The 23,340-nt window shown below is 46.7% G+C and overlaps 1 protein-coding gene across 1 annotated transcript; it reads left to right on the forward strand.

The window, feature by feature from the left end:
* The first annotated feature begins 18,075 nt into the window (after positions 1-18,075).
* Positions 18,076-19,841, forward strand: LOC123091696 (cytochrome P450 94C1). The gene has a single exon (XM_044513296.1). The coding sequence runs from the start codon at positions 18,150-18,152 to the stop codon at positions 19,677-19,679; it is 1,530 nt and encodes a 509-aa protein (XP_044369231.1). The 5' UTR covers positions 18,076-18,149; the 3' UTR covers positions 19,680-19,841.
* Positions 19,842-23,340: the final 3,499 nt, after the last annotated feature.

Consider the following 23,340-nt stretch of genomic DNA (forward strand, 5'->3'; position numbering starts at 1 on the left):
GATTTTGGGTCGTCCTAGGCCCCGATTCCCCTCTGTTCTATTGCGCGCTTCCGATCTCTACTCGCCCCCAGCCGCCTGCCTCACCGGTGACTTGCCGTCCCCGGACGGCATGACTCTAGGAGGAGATGCCGGACTAACAGGAGGCCAGGAGCCGCTCGCCCAACAGCGTCACCGCTGCCCGGGCGCGCCGCCGTGCCTACCTTCCCATTCCGTTCAGGGCTCAGGCATGCAACACCCACCAAGCCAACCCGATTTATCCTGAGATACGTCCTCAACACTCAGCAGCCATTCCTCATCACCCATTTTCTAATTGATTCATTACTCATTAGGCAGGACTGTCATTAGGGTTTGTTGTGTGCTCAGTGCTACCTACACTTAATGGTTCAGATGTATTTCGGTAATCTTTAGTACCTCTAAAGTTCACAGGGTTTTCAAAATTCCGGCCCTCGGAATAGAAACTAGTCATTTTGGATTGTTGGTCGTAGTGACATTGACCCAGATTACTACTGCAAGCCAGGTTTGTTGACAGTTTTACTTGTCTTTCTTACTCATTCGATATAATATCCAATTATTCACGTCGATTAGTTGCAAATGGCAAGTGCTAGAAAAACTTCTTCATCCAGATTTTGGACGGTCTCTTACTGCAGTTACAATTTTGCATACTTGTCCTAATAAGCTCACAAGTAAATGATTGATTCACTACATCTATGCTTGCCTTGTCATATTTGTTGTTAATATTCTTTTAGGGTGGACCACCCTGTTTCTAAATACTGGAACCGTAGACCTGAGTGAATAGTATTTCTCTATGTGATCTCTTCCATCATGTGTGGGTAAAGAACACTGCATTGTATAGAAAGAAAGTGTCATTTCCAGCTTTTACATAGGTTTCGATCTTTTACATGGAATACAATCTGCCTACTTGCTTTGTGTCGCACTACCAACACTCCACCCTTGAAGCTAAACATTACGCCACTCATAATTGCTTAGTTTATTTGTCCAAATACGAATTTCATATGATTCTAATGTTCCTACTTCAGTTTTGAAATGTGTGTCTGCCTGTTATAGAGACATAAGGGGTTTCTATTTCTGTGTGTGGTCTGGTCAGCATGGTTGGGGAGGTGAACTTTGCATATGCAGGGGTTTATAGGGAGACACTCTCCGAGTTGAATCTGCAATGCATTCCATAGATAATCTGACTACTTTTTATGTTTTCATGAATCTCAGATTCTGAACAGCATCATAATGATTATGAGCTTGCGCGCATGAAAAGAATAAAGCAGAACAATGACATGGCTGTCAAACTTGGCATTAAGGGACTGAAATCAAGTCTGGATGCAATGCAATGCAAATGCTCTCCACCTACAGATTCATGCTCAGAATATGATCCTAATAGTGATTCTGAGCTAGAGGGAGACCTAAGTCAATGTAGCTCCCTAGTGGAGGAGTCGGAGGAAGATGCCCTATCTTATTCACCCATCAAGGTACTTGCTCTAACTTTCCAAGGTTACATTGCTCGCACATATCTTGCAACTGATGCTTTGCATTGCTTCTACTTTGTTGAACTGCCATTAGCTTAGTTTACACATCATGTATGTGAATACGCCCTGCCTATCCATTTTCAGTACATATTCCATCTGTCATCATGCCATATTTATCCATTCAAATGATGTTCTTGTGTATCAGACGTGCAAAAGGAAGAGGGCGATTGCTGATCATGGAGGAGCACAAGCAAAGTATTTGGAAAAGGTAGTGGCACCTGATAAATCAAATAGCCCATTAGGTGTAGTTGCAATATCACCTGACCCACAAAATAGCCCAACTCTAGCAGACTCTAGCCCTACTACACTGGTCATTTCTGATGCCCCAACTCAGCAGACCCCAACTGCAGCAAACAGTATGATTATGCCAGTTGACATAGCACCAGCTGTACGACGCAAAACCCCCATTCCAGCAAAGAGTACACCAAATCCAGTTGCCAAATCCCTTTTCGAACCAGAGAGAGCACCAATTGCAGCAAATAGGACCCATGTTCCATTTCTTCCCAGTTTAGAAGATGAAGCTTATGTTGTTGTCAGGAACTTTGTGCACATCCTTCCTTCATGGAAATATTATACCGCAGACATAGAACAATTTCCAGTCTTCCTCCGTAACTTACGCGTAAGTAATGTACTAATGTTATTCATGGTCATTACTGCATATGTTTCTGCTGACAGAAGACACAAGATTTCATTCTTTTAAATAGGTGAGGAACAAACTGGATTATGATGACGAGCAAGAGTTGGTTGCGCTTTTCAAGCACTCGTTGATGAAGTATCATTCCTACCTAAGGCAAGCGCACTTCGATGGCAAGCCTCTGAACGAAATTTCTGTAAAGTCTCCAGTGCTACATTTATCTGATGGTGACTGGAATAATCTTGTTACACATTGGTCTCGGCTGCAGCGTAAGGTACTGTCTATGATATCACATCACAATTTGAACTACATTTCTGCATTTGCCTTAATGTCTCACTTGTACAAAAACTGTTAGCAAAAGAACATTCGTTCTCAAGGGACCACAGAATATCGCAACTATACTGCACACTGCATTGCTCTCGTGAGTACCTCTTTCCCTGTATGACCATACTTACTTTCATAGCTGTTTGATTATGTAGCATCACTGCACATGTTAGCCTCGTAATCGTCCATTTGGTGGACATTATAAGATCCGTATGGACTCTTACACAAATTTAGAATCAACCCAATATTTTTGAAGAGGTTTAGCTCTGCAGTCCTCTTGTAAGGACTGAACGTGGTCTATCGCTGTACTTACATTAACAGCTACTCCCTCTGTCCCATAATATAAGAATGTTTTGTACAGTACACCAGTGTTCAAAACACTCTTGTATTATGGGAAGAGGGATTGGTTCATTTTGTAGCATTCTGCATCTTATCTCCCTTGCCCACCATTTACTAAAAAAGATCAGATCTATATTTAATCTTACCAACAAGTAGAATACACAGACAATGCCACTACAGAAGTGTAGCCCATTGCTCTTGTCAGTACATTTTGTCCTGTAACGCTTGTACTTCTAGGGATTGGTAGTTGATTATGTAGCATCAATCTGCATCTTATCTTCATTATCCTCTATCCCTTCCTGTATTATCATATCTATAATTACTCTCTACAAAATGTAGAGTACAGGCAATGCTTATGAAAAAGATTTTGTGCTGAAATTCTTGAGTTATCCTTCCCTTGACATGGAGAAGGGCATTATAAAGCCAGTATTAACTGTTAATGTAAGTCAGTCCTTCTAAAGCCTTTATCCTCAACTGCTGTTTAATTTGCTCGTACTCCTTATCGTTTACTGCTGTTTAGTTTGTTGTTTCTACCAAAATGCATGTTCGTAAGAACCGTAAGTTCTAAGTTTTACTTGTAAAACCAAATTTCTTATTCATACCATGCACATTACTTAATACTCCCTATATGTATGCTTGGTTTTGTGGATCTATAATCCAGTGTGTGGTGAAGCAGCCCACGTTTGCACCTTGTCATCTCCTGTTTTATCTTACTGATGTGGCTGATGATATGAACAAATGCCATGCACATTATCCAAAATAGATACAATGATTTTCTTTGCCCTTCATCTATGCTTGTTATGTTGACATGGTAATCCAGTAGTGTGGTGAAGCTCCCCGCATTATGAACAATGCCAAATTATGCTATTGATATTTTGAACTTACTCTTTATTTTATAATTTGAAATTGGATAGAATTGACAGAACAATTATCATCTTTGTTTATACACGTGCAAAACCTGTCATCTCTCTGCTTTGTTTCAGGGTGATATGCCTTTCATCTATGATTATTCTTAGTTACTATGCCATAATTTCTTTATTGTACAGTGTAGGTTTATTCTTGGTTACTATGCCATAATTTCTTTATTGTATAGAGTAGGTTTGTTCTTAATTCCTACTAGTTACTGCCATCATTCGCTATCTGAAAAAAAATCAGATATAGTCGACCGGGCCGAAACATTCGATAACGGGCCAGGTTTTTAGCGGGCCACAATTGGGCCGGCCTGCGTCTTTCTTGGGCCCAAATGATTGGGGCCTTCACACATTGCGCCAGGCCCAAACTTACACCGCCCTATATTTTAGTTGGGCCTTTTGTCGACCCAGCACTTAGTTTGGCCCAGGTAGCGTTGGGCCATTAACAGGCTGAATATTGTATTGGCCTGTTATGGCCGAGATGAAACCACAGGCCTTTAGCAGGCCAAAATGCATGTTGGGCCTGAATTTTCACTAGTCGTCGACGGGCCTTCAGCAGGCCAAAATGTAGACCAGGCAATTATGGGCCCAGTTAGCTCACGGGCCGTTACCAGGCCGAAACATATCTCGGGCCTTAGTTGGCCCACTAATATCATGGGCCTTTAAGAGGCCAAAAGCTTAGTACAGGCATCAACGGGCCGAATTACGCGACAGGCCTTTAACAGGCCCAAAGTCACGTTGGGCTTAACTATTGCCATCTTTAGCACGGGCCGTTAGTGGGCCCGATGTCCCGTCAGACCATATATGGCCCATGGCCAGCATGGGCCATTCCCAGGCCGAAAGTCACACCGGGCTGAAATGGGCCCATATCTACATCAGGCCTCTAACAGGCCTAAAGTCACTGGGCTATAGTTGGGCCCGAATATTTGGCGAACAATTAACGGGCCTGATCTAGTTTTGGGCTGTAAACGGGCCTTTATGAAGCACGTCGTTATTAGGCTGGCCCACTAGTACCTGATTAAGTTCTATGGGCCTTTGACTGGGTCGGCTTTTTTAACCTATATGGGCCTCTGTTGGGGCCAGCCACGTGTCAACGTACCATAGGCATGTCTCCTCCAATGGACGGGCAACATCTGGCCCACTGAAGAGCTGACAGGTGTTCCCTTCGGCCAATCAGAATTTTACACGTGGAAATTTCCCATTGGTCGGGGCTGTTAACGGGTTATCGGATCCAAAATCCGACCCGATAGCTTAACGGCGTTCCATTACGGTGGATGCCATGTGTCAGTCACCCTTGACGAAAGCACTTCTGTGACGCACGATTTATCATCATGGAAGTGGACACTTCCGTGATGATAATTTTGGTAATGTCATGGAACACTTCTACGACAACACAGGTATGACTATCTTGATTCTGTCATAAATTTGTCATGGATGTACATGCATGACAAAAAACGCGACCTACTGTGACAAACACGTATCATCACGGAAGTGTATTTTTTTTGTAGTGGTAGTCAATTGCTTGGGGGCAATTTCACAACTCCTACCACCACTTTTCCACACTCGCTATATTTACTTTATTGCTTCTTTATCTAAACAGCCCTAGTTTATATTTACGTGCTCTTTATTATTTTGCAAACCTATCCAACGACACCTACAAAGTACTTCTAGTTTCATACTTGTTCTAGGTAAAGTGAACACTAAGCGTGCGTAGAGTCGTATCAGTGGAAGATAGGACTTGAGAGAATATTTGTTCTGCCTTTAGCTCCTCATTGGGTTCGACACTCTTACTTATCGAAAGAGGCTGCAATTATCCCCTACACTTGTAGGTTATCAGTCCTCCTTTCCGGTATGGCCCAATAAGGCCCATTACTTCTCCCGGTGAATTTCCGTAACTCCCCGGTACTCCGAAAAATACCAGAATCACTTGAAACATTTCCAATGTCCGAATATAGCCTTCGAATATATGAATCTTTACGTCTCGACCATTTCAAGACTCCTCGTCACGTCCGAGATCTCATTCGGGACTCCAAACAAACTTCGGTCATCAAAACACATAACTCATAATACAAATCGTCATCGAACGTTAAGCGTGCGGACCCTACGAGTTCGAGAACTATGTAGACATGACCGAGACACATCTCCGGTCAATAACCAATAGCGGATCCTGGATGCACATATTGGCTCCTACATATTCTACGAAGATCTTTATCATTCAAACTGCATAACAACATACGTTGTTCCCTTTGTCATTGGTATGTTACTTGCCCAAGATTCAATCATCGGTATCATCATACCTAGTTCAATCTCATTACCGGCAAGTCTTTTTACTCGTTTCGTAATGCTTCATCCCGCAACTAACTCATTAATCACATTGTTTGCAAGGCTTATAGTGATGAGCATTATCGAGAGGGCCCAGAGATACCTCTTCGATACATGGAGTGACAAATCCTAATATCAATCTATGCCAACCCAACAAACACCTTCAGAGACACCTGTAGAGCATCTTTATAATCACCCAATTATGTTGTGACGTTTGATAGCACACAAGGTGTTCCTCCGGTATTCGGGAGTTGCATAATCTCATAGTCTGAGGAACGTGTATAAGTCATGAAGAAAGCAGTAGCAATGAAATTGTAATGATCATAATGCTAAGTTAACGAATGGGTCTTGTCCATCACATCATTCTCCTAATGATGTGATCCCATTCATCAAATAACAACACATGTCTATGGTTAGGAAACATAACCATCTTTGATTAACGAGCTAGTCAAGTAGAGGCATACTAGGGACACTATTTTTTGTCTATGTATTCACACATGTACTAAGTTTCCGGTTAATACAATTCTAGCATGAATAATAAACATTTATCATGATATAAGCAAATATAAATAACAACTTTATTATTGCCTCTAGGGCATATTTCCTTCACCAAGCACCTTGCCTAAGGTTGCTACTAGGCAAAGGAAGAAGAGAACTTTAGAATCTGAGGATGAGGATTTTGTTGTTGAGGAGGAGGTGACCTCAAAGAAAAAGGTACTAAAGAAGGAGTATGCTGCTGGTGTTGCCTCCAAGCCTGGAATGCAGAAGAAAGCTCCTACTAAGAGGAAGCCTATGTCAAAGGCCAGAGCCTCAACTCAAGCTGCTGCTGATGCACCAAGTGGTGCTGGAGAGAAGAAGACAAAAAGAAAACGAGGAAGATGGTGCAAACTTGTAGATCCTATGGCTGAATTTGAAAAGCATTCTTCTGATGAGGATGAAGAAGAGGAGGAGGAATAGGTTGCTGCACCTCCACCAAAGACCCAAAAGCTCATGGGGGATGCTATAAGGTCTGGGGCTGCTTCATCTAAGCCCAGGACAGCTCCCAAGCCTCCAACTCAAGCTCAAGCTCCAAAACCTTCTACACCCAAGAGATCCACTAGAAACATCCCTGCTGCTGAGAAGAACAAGGACCCAGTGCTTGAAGTTCAAGAAGAAGAAGAGTCAGAGATGCTTAGAAAATTGAAGCCCAAGATTCCAGATCATAGTGATGATCATCCTGTTGCTGAAAACATGCAGGAAAGAAAGGATGCTAGTCTGAGACTCTGGAGATAGACAGATCACTATGCCACCAAGAGAAGGACTGTTATCGATTATTGGTTCCACACCAAGGAACAACAGGACTTCTATGAGACATTCTTGGTAGATAAGAAGCCCATTGTCAGTGACATGAGATAGGTTGACTGGACATATATTTATGATAATGAGGACTACTTCCCTGGTGTGCATGAGAGCTTAGGGTGAATGAGGTTGACAAGTTTGTTGGTCAGAAGTTGACCAAATGGAATGATGATATGATAATGCAATTCTACTCCACTGCTCATTTCTACTCAGATGGAAAGATTGTTTGGATGACTGAAGGCACAAGATATCAATCAACAATTTCTAAATGGGCCAAGTTGATTAATGCTCATAAGGAACATGAGAATGACATTGGTGTATATGCCAAGCCAAGAAAGGGTCACAACTCCATGGCCAATATGTACAAGACTATTCCCGATGAGGCCTTGGAGACACATAAGTTTGGATCAACATACTATTTGTTGTCAGGTCTGACCACCATCAACACCATTCTGAGGCACACTCTGTTCCCTGAGTCAGGAGATCATAGAATGATATGTGGTCACTCCATCAACATGCTCCATATGTTTGATGTGCCATAGAAGTTCAAAGTGATGAGCTTGATAGTTGAAAAAGTGAAGAGAACTGTAGCTGATCAGAAGAGATCATGTGGATATGCCCATCATATGCAGATGTTGATCAACTCCAAGATGGGAACAAGGACATATCTTCTAGACAAAGAGCATCTTCCCGTAAGGCCAGAATTTGAGGACAATGAGACTGTCATGGATGCATCTCATCCAACTAGTGTTGAAGCTCAGGAGAAGAGAGAGAGAGAGAGAGAGAGAGAGAGAGAGAGAGAGCAAAGGATACAAAAGCAGCAAAGGCAGCCAGTGCACCAGATGCTTCAACTGCGATGGTCAAGACCAAGCAAGATCAACTTAGTTATCTGCTTGAGGCTACTATGAGGATTGAGAAGGGCTTGGCAACCCTAACTCGGAATCAAGAAAGTCTTGAAAGGATCATTGAGGCTAAATTCCATGATCTAGATGTGAAGGTCACAGGGATCCAGACCACTGTAGATAAGCTCCGGGAAGAGAGTGAGGACAGGAATGACAGACCTACCACAAACACGTTTCAACAAGTGCCAAGGGCACAAAGGTCTTCAGCAGTTCCAGTTGTCAGTGACACTAGGACTACACTCTCAGCTCCTGCAGCAACTGCCGCTGTTGCACCTCCAGTTTCAACTCCTCCAACTCCACAGACATCAGCTAAAGTATTTGCACATGGTCTCCTCTCCACTCCATCTGCGCACACCGGAGCAACCAGCCAGAAGACCACTTCAGGAGCTCCCAAAGATCGTGCCAAGAGTGCCTCATAGCACTATGCATTTTCAAGATTTTTGGTAAATTATTGCCAAAGGGGGGGTGTATAGATCATTAGGCTTCGAGAGAGAGTCTTTTGCTTTTTGTTGCCTCTCTTGCTACTTTGGTCATTTCCTTTGATTGTTTTCTTGTTTGATTCATGCTACAATGTTTGTGTTATGTGTGTGAGATACTCTTCTGATCATGTGTTTGATCATACTATACCTTAATGTGTGCTTGCATGATTCTATCTATGATATTTGTGCTTGATCAATCATGTTTACCCATGGTGATGAGTGCATCTTGTTTATATCTTATCATTTTGAGCGCTCCACCAATATGTATGTGACATGGAAGAGTGACCCATGATCCTAATCGATTGTGCATTTGCATTCAAAAGCAAATCTTAAATAGTGCACAAATTTAGGGGGACCTCTTGCTTATCACATACTTCTCAAAGCGGCGATGTATTTAATTCATATTATCATTTGTCGAAGCTTTGATCTATATGTTGTCATCAATTACCAAAAAAGGGGAGATTGAAAGTGCAACTAATCCTCGGGTGGTTTTGGTAACTCATAACAACATATAGCTCATTGAACTAATATCCATTCAAGTTAAATATTTCAGAAAGTTCAATGATTGGCATGGTATGGACTAGAGATGTGGACCCCTCAAAATGCTAAGGACAATGATTGGCAAAAGCTCAAGTGTCGGTGTCAAAACCGGCGGATCTCGGGTAGGGGGTCCTGAACTGTGCGTCTTAGGATCAATGGTAACAGGAGGCAAGGGACACGATGTTTTACCCAGGTTCGGGCCCTCTTGATGGAGGTAAAACCCTACGTCTTGCTTGATTAATATTGATGATGTGGGTTACAAGAGTAGATCTACCACGAGATCAAGGAGGCTAAACCCTAGAAGCTAGCCTATGGTATGATTTTTGTTGTCTATCTCTATCGACTAGCCTGGCCTCGGTTTATATAATGCACCAGAGGCCTAGGATAACATGAGTCCTAGCCGAATACGCCGGTGGGGGAGGAGTCCTTGTCTTGATCGCCAAGTCTTGTTGAATCTTCCTTGTATGCGGCAACTGTCCGGACTGGCCCATGAGTATACGGCCATGGGGATCCTCGGCCCAATCCACCTGATCGGGAGACGACGTGGTGAGTACCCCCTAGTCCAGGACACCGTCAGTAGCCCCCTGAACCGGTCTTCAAGTTAGGGACGCTCCTCGATTCTTCTGAACTGTTCTTCATCTTCGGTTGCTAGTCTTGAAAACTGGTTCAACAAATCTTCTCATCTTCTATCTTGAGGATCGCCAAAATGCATTCGACGAGTTTACACGTCGGGTATCCGAGGAGCCCCTTTAAGTTTCCGGCCTTTATCAATGCCTTGTTATTTTTATGCCACGCCTCGGGTTTGAAGTTATTCCCAGGAGGCAGTGTCCTCTTGCGTCCGAGCTCTAACATCGTACTGCATTCGAGGTATCTTTTGCAGCCGAGCACTAACGCCAGACTGCTTCCCAGCTCTATCGCCGAACTATGTATCCGAGCTCCAACGTCGGACAGTATCCGAGCTCCAACACCGGACTATGTATCCGAGCTTCAACGTTGGACTGTATCCGAGGTGTCGTAAATCACCTTGGTTCAAAGAAGTTTGAAGGAGTTTAGCCAAGCTTAATGCCGGAAATGCCCTCTATGGAGCCAGCCACTAGCGTCCGAGCTTTGTGCCGGACTGCTTCCAAGGTGGTGCACCACCCCGAATGTGGGCCGATTTTTGTAAATATTTTTTGACTGGTGCAATTTATTCTCTGCCGAGATACATAGCCAGTAGCCCTCAAGGTGGGTATCGGTCTAAAACCCGAGATGCCCATAAAGGATGACATAAGACCGCTGATCCCCGTAGCTACTGAGACTCAAGTTGACTTGCAAAATCGGTCTGAGGATCAAGTCCTAGCTCGGTAGAATACTTCGGGACACAAAAAGCAGCGTGCTCAGTCCTCGAGACTCAGGTTGGGTGCGGCCGACCAACCTGAGGATCAAAATCTCCTCGGAAACTGTATTGCACTTAAAATTTTCTGCATTGGATAGGCAATGCAGTAGCCCCCGAGACACTGGTCGGGTGGCGACACCAGATCAGGGGATTGATGTGCCCCTTTAATATTTGTAAATAATAAGCCCGAAGCCCAGTAGCCCCCGAGCCTTAATGCGGGCACGGGAGGCCGAATTAAGGATCGATATCCATAGTAAAATCACATATTATGTGTAATGACTCTATGTATCCAAGTACTTTACGTCATTAATGCTTGGATCCGCATTGTACAAAACTTTATTGACCGACCATCGGCTTCCACCTCCTCAGCCAATAGCCGAGGAGTGTTTGTCCTACTTTATAAAGCCTTTATGAGGGCAAAGATTTACAACAAACAAGGCAATCTGGCCATACGGCTTTATAAACAAAGGTACGCGGAGAGACATGTTATATTACTGTTTAATAGAAGAAATGTCTTCCAAATAAAATAGTCCCACTATCGGTTCCTTTCTTTGGGTTGTCATGCTAAGCATGATCATGAAACCTCAGCTCCAATGTAAGAGCAAAATATCGAGGATTTAGTTTGGGAGGCCAGTTAATAGCCCCCGGTAGCGTCCGGCGACAGTCGAGGTCAAGCCGTAAACACTTCGGCCATTGTTATGAATGGCCCGTCGTTTAACGCCGTCATCGGATCGCCGACCAGTTTATGCTTATTGTGACAGTCAGTTTTCGGCTTTCTCCACTGAGGTGCTTAACCATGTGAGCTGGAAGCACAATCGCAGTGGTTCTCCCTTTGCACACCTAGCCGAACAAAGCGGAACATAGGAGGCAAGCGCAGGAGCCGGGCAACCCAACTATTGACCAAATACACAATTCGAAACCGATGCATATATAGCAATATCCGAGAATGTTTTTGCCGAATCTCTAAAGGTGTCCGGCGTTACACTGTGAGACTTGTGCTAAAAACACACAAATAGTTTAAAAGTGCCATGGGCTCGAAAAGCCGAAAAACTTATTCAAAAGGTTAATGTCCGAACTAGATCAAGTGTTCGGTGCCAATCCGAAAATTGGACTTTAGAAAAAAAAAGGTGCTTCTGCCGTGCTTTAACATGACACATCCTATCTCAAAACTTCAAGCGGGTCAGCCTACGGCTTCTTTGAGAGAGAAATTAGGCTCCCCGGCTAGTGACCGCACACTTGTGTCGAAGGAGTGATAAATAATAATAAAAACTTTGCAACGACTAAGAAGAAAAACACTTATCATAAAACGGCTCATATAAATTTAAGAGCCCCCAAGTGACTTGGGTAAAAGAATGATTGCATGTACCGAAGTACTTATATCATATCTATGTTCAACCGAACTTTAAACGCGTCTTAACCGACCATCGGCTTCTCCCTCTTCGAAGAAAATAGTACCCCCGCCGATACCTTTCTTCGGTGCTCATTGTTACTATGAGACTTGTGCAATAGATTTTTTTGTACACATGAGTTCCGTTGTGTGCCGACCATGATTGAAAACAATAAGAGCGCTAGCTTTCGGCTTCACCCAGTCTGAGGTCCGGCTCGGTTGACCCGATCATGACAATCGCAGAGGTGCTCCCTTTACTTCCTAGCCGAACAATCGGGAACGTAGGCGTAAGCACAGGAGCCAGGCAACCCAGCTTGCAAATCTCTTAAGTCAATATGGTGCATATTGTGGCGTAATACACGAACAAGGAACGAAGCCGTACAAGTATAATCATATGCAAGAGGAAAAAGCTTCATGAAGGAAGCCCCCAAGTAAACGGGGTATTTGAATTTGCGCGTCACAAACAAAGTTTGGACAAGGAAATTTTTACAAGCAACTTTTTTCTGAAAAAGTATAATGCTTGGTCAAGCCGAACACAAGTTAAAAATTTAAAACTTAGAGCATGAAGACAACTTAGCTGGTTAATGTGTTCGGTATTGATGACACGGTCCGAGCTTGATGCGGGACAAGGTTCTATCCCCGAGCCGGTCCCGAGGTGGCGGAGCAAAGAGCTCGGCACTCCGAAGTGGTGACATAGCACGGTCAATGCAGGACGACAGGGTGATGCGGAAATCCCCGACATGGGGTAATGAAGTGTTGACGAAGCCCCCCGTCCAGCCGAGGTGACGCCAAAGGATATAGTCCGGCTGGATCATTTTCCTGTGCACAAAAAATAGTGCAAACCGAAGATAATAGTAATAATAAAAAAAATTCGTTGCATAACAAATAATTTATGCAAAGTGAGTATTAGCATGGCAAGGCCTAAATTCACAGGTCGGTTCGAGTTCCAGATGCGGCGTTCGCCGGACAATGTACGGAAACCGACCGAACCACCATGCGACCATCGTTAATGCGGCCACCATTTGATAGACCTGCGTACATATGACGGACAAACCAGAGTAATAATTCATTGGGAAAAATGAACCCTAACAAGCAAAAAATACTAGGATTAATAGCACCTGGCTTATTTGTTGTAGCAATCCGAAGAAAGGTGATTCCCAAAATTGGGACTCGATCCGCGCACCTATCGCCTGATGGGCGATAAAGCAACGGCATGGCGATGCTGGCAAAGGTTGGCTCGCCAAGGCAAAGCCCTCGGTCCAGCTAACGTGACGGAGCTGGTCGGCCAGCGACGCCGAAGTCTCCGGAGTAGGTTGATGAAGAGATGACGAAGCCCCCGGTCCAGGGATGCAGGTTGTGACGTGGTCGATGCCGGCTTGATGAAGTGATCGTGTGGCGATGCAGGTGCGCCCGCTCCATGTAATTCATGGGGCGGTGATGTTGGTGACGATTTATCCTTCGCGATGCCGAACTATTGTTCGGCTGGCCGAGATGATGATCCGAAGAAATTGAGCTCAGCTCAACAAAGTGACGACGTGTCTAACGCAGGTCGGCCACCGTGGAGTGATGTTGTCGGGCTGGTTTCACACCGGCGCGACGGTGAAGTTCGTATTGCAAGAATACTTTTAATACTACTGGGATGTGTTTGAGAATAAAACACAACACCCCTTACGAAAACTTCCTTCAAAAAGGATGTCCGAGATCCCGTTCATAAAGAAGATGAATTTGGGTCGGATTCGTTCTCGCGCAGCAAAAAAGATCCAAAAAGTGATGCACTAATCGGAAGTTTCCCGAAGTTTGGACGGTCGGATCGAGCTGAATTTTTGGCAGGTGGTAGATATGGGAATTCCGCAGCAAATCAATGGTTGGATCCTCCAAAGGAAATCCGAGCTAGATGCTGGATACCACGCCCTAAACTCGTCCGAATTCTCGTCCAGATTCAACAGGGCTCCGGTATATCGGAGATTGCCGGAGATTCCTCCATCGGAACTCGACGAAATTTTTGCAGGGTTGTTGTAGACTTAATTCCGCATAATTCCACCGAATTAATCGTTTAAGCGACACTCGAGGAGGTGGTGGCGGCGGATACAAATTTGTTGTCCAGAAAAACAGCACGGTCGCCTGAGGGCAATGTTGACGTTGAGCCCCTGAGCTCCATGGATGACTCCTCCATGATCTTGATAGAGATCGGAGTTGGTGTTTGATGAAGGCCTTCATCCGAACATGACGATCGGAGGTAGGGCGCAGTCCTCGGTCAAGCCAAGGTGACCAGTCGAGATGGTGACAAAGAAGCCGACGTCGCAGTTGACCCGCAGTCGAGCCATTGATCCTTTCGCCGATCACACATCGGAGCTCCCAATGAAAGCACCAATGTCGGTGTCAAAACCGACGGATCTCGGGTAGGGGGTCCCGAACTGTGCATCTTAGGATCAATGGTAACAGGAGGCAAGGGACACGATGTTTTACCCAGGTTCGGGCCCTCTTGATGGAGGTAAAACCCTACGTCCTGCTTGATTAATATTGATGATGTGTGTTACAAGAGTAGATCTACCACGAGATCAAGGAGGCTAAACCCTAGAAGCTAGCCTATGGTATGATTGTTGTTGTCTATCTCTATCGACTAGCCTAGCCTCGGTTTATATAATGCACCAGAGGCCTAGGATAACATGAGTCCTAGCCAAATACGCCGGTGGGGGAGGAGTCCTTGTCTTGACCGCCAAGTCTTGTGGAATCTTCCTTGTATGCGGCAACTGTTCGGACTGGCCCATGAGTATACGGCCATGGGGATCCTCGGCCCAATCCACCTGATCGGGAGACGACGTGGTGAGTACCCCCTAGTCCAGGACACCGTCATCAAGACTCTTCATTTTAATTTTAGTGATCCAAGATCACATTGAGTTCATAGGAAAGCCAATACTATTTTAAAGGGGATGATGTGTTGCTTAATGGTCTACTTGCTCAAAGTGCTTAGTGATATTGCTCCAAAACCCTCAACCACTTTCTCATTTCCACATATGTCCAAAACCCAAAGTCAAACTCGGCCCCATCGATTTGATCTATCCGGCGCCACCGAGTACAGTTGACATAGCCACTACCAGAAACCCAAGATAATTCGGTCTCACCGATACAGATCTCGGTCTCACCGAGATGGCATTACGAACTCTCTGTTTCCCTTCATAACACTTCGCTCTCACAGAAATGAGTGATCGGTCCCATCGAGTTTGCATGACAAACTCACTGTTTTCTTTCATAACATTTCGGTCTCACCGAAATGAGTGATCGGTCCCACCGAGTTTGCCGGACCAACTCTCTGTTTACTCATTGTTGAAACCGGTCTCACCGAGTTCATGAAATTGGTCTCACCGAGATGAGGTTTTTCCCTAGCCCTAGCACATCAGTCCCACCGAATTGATCATGTCGGTCCCATCGAGATTCCTAACGTTCACATTTTGAACTAAATCGATCTAACCGAGTTCTTCTATTCGGTCTGACCGAGTTGGGTCAAATGTGTGTAATGGTTGGATTTTGTGTGGAGGCTATATATACCCCTCCATCCCATCTCCATTTATGAGAGAGTCATCAGAATGTGCCTACACTTTCACTACTCATTTTCTGAGAGAGAACCACCTACTCATGTGTTGAGACCAAGACATTCCAATCCAACCACAAGAATCTTGATCTCTAGCCTTCCCCAAGTTGCTTTCCACTCAAATCATCTTTCCACCATAGCCAAATTCGTGAGAGAGAGTTGAGTGTTGGGGAGACTATCATTTGAAGCACAAGAGCAAGGAGTTCATCATCAACACACACCATCTATTACCTTTTGGAGAGTTGTGTCTCCTACATTGGTTAGGTCTCACTTGGGAGCCTTCGATAAGATTATGGAGTTGAACCAAGGAGTTTGTAAGGGCAAGGAGATCGCCTACTTCATGAAGATATACCCAAATGAGGCAAGTCCTTCGTGGGCGATGGCCATGGTGGGATAGACAAGGTTGCTTCTTCGTGGACCCTTCGTTGGTGGAGCCCTCCGTGGACTCGCGCAACCACTACCCTTCGTGGGTTGAAGTCTATATCAACGTGGATGTACGATAACACCACCTATCGGAACCACACCAAAAATCTCCGTGTCTATATTGCGTTTGCCTTCTCCAAACCCGTCCCTTTACCTTCATATGCAATGTTTTACTTTCCGCTGCTACACTCTTAAAATTGCCCGTGTAGGTTGATTGCTTGACTTGTGCTGAGTTGCTAAAATCTGCCAAGACTTAAAAATGGGAAAAGGCTAGATTTTTATTTGGTCAAGTAATCTAATCACCCCCCTAGACCTACTTTCGATCCTACAACATCACCCTTCCTCTTTGAGGAAATCCCAATGCCTATCACAAGTAGCACGCCATGACACACCCTAAGACACCTAAGCTCCACGACAATGCCCTCGGGAGGGGAAACAAAAAGCTAAGCGTCGTTGTCGCACAGTTCGAGACGGACATGGATCTTCACCCAAAACCCTTGGCACGGAGAGGAGAACCACAACGACATCCTGGAGTGGATAGCGGCATCGTGGGTGACATCACCATTGGTGCCAAAGCACAGAACTTTCACTCGGCAGCTCACCCGTGGCACCATGAGGCACCCAGGATAACCGCGACGAGTACATGCCTCCGGATCTAGATTTGGGCGACGCCCTCCTAACGACAGAGAGCAAGCTCGAGCCACCCCCCACTACACCCCTCCCCACCAACATGATGATGAGGCATAACCACCACCGCCGCCATAATGCTCGTTGGAGAGCCAATCATGAGGACTACCATCCTTGGACACCGCCAACCGTCCGCATCACAACGCACCACCCACGGTGGGAAAAGCGGACACCTCCTTCCACTCCTAGCCAGGCATCAACCATCGGGTCTGGGCCAACGCCTCCACGGTAGGAGGCGTCCACACCTGCATACCCAACCAGCTTCGATAGGCCAGAGGAGAGGGACACAATTGAGTGGCCACCGACGGTCGCCTTTGAGCAAGCCCGAACCAAGCCCTCTGGCCGTTGCCTAGGGAAGCTCGCACGACACCACGCCCGTGGCCATCAGCGCCAATCCGACCGACGACATTGCTGCGCCACGGGAGCCCGACCCGGACCGACACCACAACCGAGACACTCAAGGAAAGCATAACGCAAAGGCTTGCATCAGCGCAGACAAGCCAGTCCCTGAACCCGCGAGTCGACGGACGTCCTCCACGACCTCTGGTCTGAACTATGTCGCCCATCGCAGGCACCCCGGACACCGACAACCTGGATCACACCTCCGCCACCGCAACCGCGCCACCCAAACCAACCTGCCCGGCCGAACAACCATTCCTGTCATCCCCCAACCACCACCGACCAGATCTGGGCAAGGAAACTAGATCCGCCGTGTTGTCGGCAATAGTAGGGGTTTAGATCGGGGTTGAACCGCCGACAAAACCACCACCAGCTCACCCCGCTGCCACACCCCCTTGCAGCGACCACGTCGTGCCGCTCCCAACACCCCGCGCCGCCTGCCATGGCTGGCGCCGAGAAACAATGCAAAACGCCACCAACGACTGGCTTCGGCGGTGATGTTTTTTTCGATCTTTTTTCTCTGGCAAGTACTCCAGACAAAACAAAACGATGATGTGAGTATGATTAAAAATTGTCAAAAAAATGCGAGTATGATTAAAATCTAACGGAATCAACTGTGTTATTTATTTTTTCAAGATTCAGGCGACTGCTAGCGGCAGCAGCCCTTGTATCATGGGTTCGGTGCTGTTTTTTTTTTGTTTTTTTAGAGGGGTTCGGCGGTGATTTGTTGGTCGTACGTACCTTGGACAAGTTTTGGGGAGCTGCGTAGCGATTGTATGAGCTGTGCACACACTAATAAATGGCAGGGAACCAAGTTGTTTAAGTTTTGGCGCACGTGTGGCATGTGCTTCCTCCCCGTCCACCCACATTATATACGCACACGCCTCCTCGACTCCCCACACCCAAAATAAGATCACATTTTTTTGCTCTTCCCTTCTCCAATTCAAGGAGCCGGGGCAGCCATGGACGCCGCCACGGGCACGGGCATGGAGGAGCTGTCATGGTGCGCGCGGTGCGTCGGCCTGGCATTCCTTGTCTTCTCCGTGTGCGTGGTGGCGCTCGGCGCGGCGCTCTTCCTCGCCCGCCGGTGGCCGTGGTGCAGCTGCCACGTCTGCCGTTCGTACCTCACGGGATCGTGGGCGCGGGACTTCACCAACCTCGGCGACTGGTACGCACACCTGCTCCGCTGCTCCCCGACCGGCACCGTGGCCGTCCACGTCCTCGGCTGTACCATCACCGCCAACCCGGCCAACGTCGAGCACATGCTCCACACCCGCTTCGACAACTTCCCCAAAGGGAAGCCCTTCGCCGCCGTCCTCGGCGACCTCCTCGGCGGCGGCATCTTCAACGTCGACGGCGACGCCTGGCGCCACCAGCGCAAGATGGCCAGCCTCGAGCTCGGCAGCGTCGCGGTGCGCTCCTACGCGTACGGCATCGTCGCCGAGGAAGTGGAGGCGCGCCTCCTGCCACTGCTCGCCGACGCCGCCGACAATGGCAGGGTGGTCGACCTGCAGGACGTGTTCCGGCGTTTCGCTTTCGACACCATCTGCAAGATCTCCTTCGGACTAGACCCCGGCTGCCTCGAGCTCGACATGCCCATGTCCAAGCTCGCCGCCGCGTTCGACACCGCCTCGCGGCTATCCGCCATGCGCGGCGCGGCGGCGTCGCCCCTGGTGTGGAGGGCAAAGCGGCTGCTGAACTTCGGCTCCGAGAGGGAGCTCAGGAAGTCCATCCACCTCGTCGACGAGCTCGCGGCGGCCATGATAAGGCAGCGCCGGAAGCTGGGCGTCGCCGGGAGCCACGACCTCCTGTCCCGGTTCATGGCCTCGGAGGCGCACGGCACCGCCGTCGACGACAAGTACCTCCGCGACATCGTGGTCAGCTTCCTCCTCGCCGGACGGGACACGGTGTCCTCCGCGCTCACCACCATCTTCATGCTGCTCTCCAAGAACCCCGCTGTGGCGGCCGCCATGCGCTCGGAGGCCGCCGCCGGCGAGAAGACAAGGACATCGTCGAAGACCACGTACGAGCACCTCAAGTCCCTCCACTACACCCACGCGGTGCTGCACGAGAACATGCGGCTGTTCCCGCCTGTGCAGTTCGACTCCAAGTTCTGCGCCGCCGATGACGTGCTCCCGGACGGCACGTACGTGACCGCCGGGGCTCGTGTGATGTACCACCCCTACGCCATGGGGCGCATGCCCCGCATTTGGGGCGACGACTGCGAGAAGTTCCGACCGGAGCGGTGGCTGACGGGCCCCGGGGGGACGTTCGTGCCGGAGAGCCTGTACAGGTACCCGGTGTTCCAGGCCGGGCTCCGCGTGTGCCTCGGCAAGGAGCTCGCCGTGATGGAGATGAAGGCGGTGACCGTGGCCGTGGTGAAGCAGTTCGACGTGGAGGTGGTTGGGCAAAAGGGCGCCGTGCCCAGGTTCGCGCCGGGTCTGACGGCGTCCATCAGCGGCGGGCTCCCGGTGAGGGTCAGGCGCGTCTAGAGACATGTTGAGTACTGTAGTAGCTAGACACTGTTTCTGTACTGTACATAGGGATATTATAAGAGAAGAAATTAATGAGAAGGGAAGTTGTTTGTGGCGACAAAAGAAGAGGAGAAATTTCTTCAAATCTGTTTCCAGAAAAGAAGAAACAATTGGTGGTTACTCTTTTCTTTTTTCGGGAAAAATTGGTGGTTACTCCATGGTAAATAAAACATCCGCCATTAAAATATGGCTTGAGGTTTAGCTCCATGGTAATATCATACAGTACTAGTTTAGATGCAAACATGAGCCGCAGGTTAGCCTTTCAGTGCAGCCTGGACGAGGAAACTGAGCATAATGAACATTTGATTCGAGCAGGGCATGGGGGACCTGTCCTGCCTGGTTGTTTTGCCGGGAAGAAGCAAGGTAGAGCTGGTGCAACCGGGGCCGCTGATGCAGCAAGCCTCCGTAGCAGTATTGTGATTTTCACCCATTTTTCTGAGCTGGTGTTTGATTTTCACCTGAAAGAGTGCCGACCAAGAAGGGTTTTTTTTTTTGGAACGGAGCAAAAGCTTTGCCTCATCCATTAAATAAGAACGAAAAAACTAACGCCCACACGTGTGGGTGTTTGCAGATCACCCGCACGCCTCCATCACCATCCATTTTACCACGTATGAATAGACGACATCAGCAGAAATTTTTTTGGTTTTCGGCTTAAAAATGTTTTATCTCCTAAATAAAAAATCAAACTAAAAATCCATTTTCACCATTAAATCCGTCTTGACGAGATCTTCAAAACTAGACCCCATGTTGATATGTTTCGATGAAAATTTTTTTTGCCCAGAAGTTGCCATGATGTTTACACTATAGTTGCCATAGTGCTTAATCTAAAGTTGCCATGTGGCAATTTTAGTTTGTAGATCATGGCAATTTTAGTTTTTTGATGATGGCAATTCCAGTACTTTGACCATGAAAATATTTTTTTATTGAACCATGGCAATTTTAAGTGCATGTATCATGGCAATTTTAGTTTATGGTGCATGGCAAGTCTAGTTTCTTAATTCTCTGTTTTATAATATGTTAAAATTTAATTTTAAATGTAAAAGAAAATAGTTGAAACATATTATGGCAACTTCAGTGCAAATATCATGGCAATTCATGTGCAACACACATGGCAACTTTTAACCAATTTTTTTTCCCGAAATATATCGATATGAGATCTAGTTTTGAAGATCTTGTCGCCAGGGATTTAATGGTGAAGACGGATCTTCAATCGGATTTTTAATTTAAGAGATAAAACATTTTAAAAACTGAAATCCAAAAAGATTCTCGCATGCATGCGTGCGATGACGTGGCAATCTATTTGCATTAGAGACGTGTGGTGCGACTCCTTTCCTGCCACACGTGTGGCAGTTATCGACGTCCAATAAGAAAGAATAGAGTTTGTTACAAGACACCCAAATACACGGCATGCGGATTACTCGCGAAATAAAAGACCCTAATTTTTTTGCATCGGCGATGACCCGAAGGTTGGCCTCAGTAGAGATGGAGGATAGCAAGATTGGAGGTGAAGCACCCTTGCACTCCCTCCATTCCACAATGTAGTGCCTATAGATTTTTGTTGAAGTCAAACCTTGTCAACTTTGACCAAGTGTATAGAGAAAATTGTCTACATCTATAATACTAAACATGTATATTCTGAAAATATAACTCATGATGTATCCAGTGATGTGCATTTGGTATTCCAGATGTACCTATTTTTCTCTATAAATATGGTCAAAGTTTGTAATGTTTGACTTCTGCAAAAATCTATAGGCACTACATTATGAAACGGAGGGAGTATGTTTAAAAACTCTTGTGTTTCGCTCGTTCCATATTGTCCATGAGACAAGCATGGTGAGGGAGGCCTTGGCTTGTCGGCTTTGCATGCGGTCGGCGCAAGTGCTTGCCCACCGCTCTTCCACCGAGTCGAACAAGGGCCAAGCAGATGTGTCGGTTCCGAGTATGAGGAATTTCTCAATGACCAAAGACCAAAGCCACCGGGTGTAGCGGAACTTGTAGAAGAGATGATATCCGCATTCTTGCACCCTCTTGCAAAGAGGGCGAAGATCACAATTTGGCCACCCTCGCTTTTCCAATCTATATGTCGTCCAAATTCTATCTTTAAGGGCCAACAAAGCAAAAAAAATTGGAGGTTCCCAAAACCTTCCAAACCATCTTATCCATGGGTGAAAGGTCATCATAGGAATTGCACCTTGTATGCGGGATCCACCGAGTATTGCCCACTAATTGTATGTTTCCATAGGATTTCATCCTCAGTGAGATCGTCAAGATGGACCTCATTTAGTAGCATCCAAAGAGCAAAGAATTGCGTGATGTGCTCTACGAAGACGTTGATGGGGTTTTTGATCTTGAGGATCCATGCGTTGTGCTTGAGGGCCTCCCTCGCCTTCCAATTTTTTCTCTTGGAAGCTTCATAGATGAGCAGGGCAATGTCTTTCGGCTTTCTCCCAAGAAGCAAAGGAGAGTCCCAAGATGGGGTCTTCGCGCCGTTACCAACGATGATGGCGGTGGAAGCATAAAAGAAGTTGAGGTCCTCATCATCACATGGGTTTCACATCCCCACACACATCTTGGTGAGCTCCTTCCATTCATACCCTGGTTAGCGCAACCGGAGAGCCCTTGCAAACTTGTTGGTGTTGAGGACCCCGAGCACTCTGTACTCAAGTGGCTGGAAGACATTCTCCCAATTCACCTTGCATTTGGCCCTCGATGTCTTGTCCGATCCGGACCATAGGAAAGCTCTCTGGAGCTTGTCAACGTTGAGGAGGATGGTTGGCGGGATGACAAACATGGTGGCGGGGTAGACTACTTGGGATGTGATCACGGACTTGACAAGAGCCGTTCGCCTGATGGTGGTGATGTTTCGGTCGTCATACGTTTATAACTTGCTTGCCACTTTGTCCACGAGAAATTGGAGATCCATAAATTTTAGCTTCGAAAAGGAGAGGGGGAGTCCCAACTATCACAACGGGAAAGAAGTCCGTGCTGCCGGCAAACTTTGAGTTAAGTGACCCAAATCAAGGTGGTTGCAACAAATGGGCACCATCGAGCTCTTTTAGAAATTGATGCAAAGGTCCGTGACTTCCTCAAAACCCCTCAAAATGCTTGCAAGGTTGTCAACATCCTTTTTGATTGGAGTGAAGAGGATGGCCACGTCGTCCGCATAAAGAGCGGTCCTCATCATGGCTCCCCTTCCCCGGATTTTATGGAGGAGCCCCTTCCTTGTTGCCACATCTAGAATTTTTAGAGTGGATCAATGGTGACGAAGAATTGAAGCGAGGAGATGGGGTCTCCCAGACGAAGGCCCTGCCCATGCTTGATTGGACAACCGGCAATACCATTGAGAATGATACTCGAGGATGAAGAGCTAAGGAGGGCCGCGATCCAATCCCTGAATTTACATGAAAATCCTTGCCGTTGGAGGAGATCAAGCAAGTACTCCCACTTAACAGGGTCAAAGTCCTTGCGAATATCAAGCTTGAAGAAGAGGGAGGGGGTCTTCCTCTTGTGAAGGCGTCGGCAAGATTGCAAACATAGAAAAATTTGTCGTGGATGCTTCTTGTTTTGGTGAAGGCGCTTTGGGAGTTGGAGATGAGTTTATCATATGTAGGCCAAGCCT

This window comes from Triticum aestivum, chromosome 4B (genome assembly GCF_018294505.1).
Source record: "Triticum aestivum cultivar Chinese Spring chromosome 4B, IWGSC CS RefSeq v2.1, whole genome shotgun sequence".
Taxonomy (NCBI): domain Eukaryota; kingdom Viridiplantae; phylum Streptophyta; class Magnoliopsida; order Poales; family Poaceae; genus Triticum; species Triticum aestivum.

Bases quoted from the DNA above. Each gene is read 5' to 3' on its own strand.
- LOC123091696 (XM_044513296.1), top strand. From the start codon at position 18,150: ATGGACGCCGCCACGGGCACGGGCATGGAGGAGCTGTCATGGTGCGCG.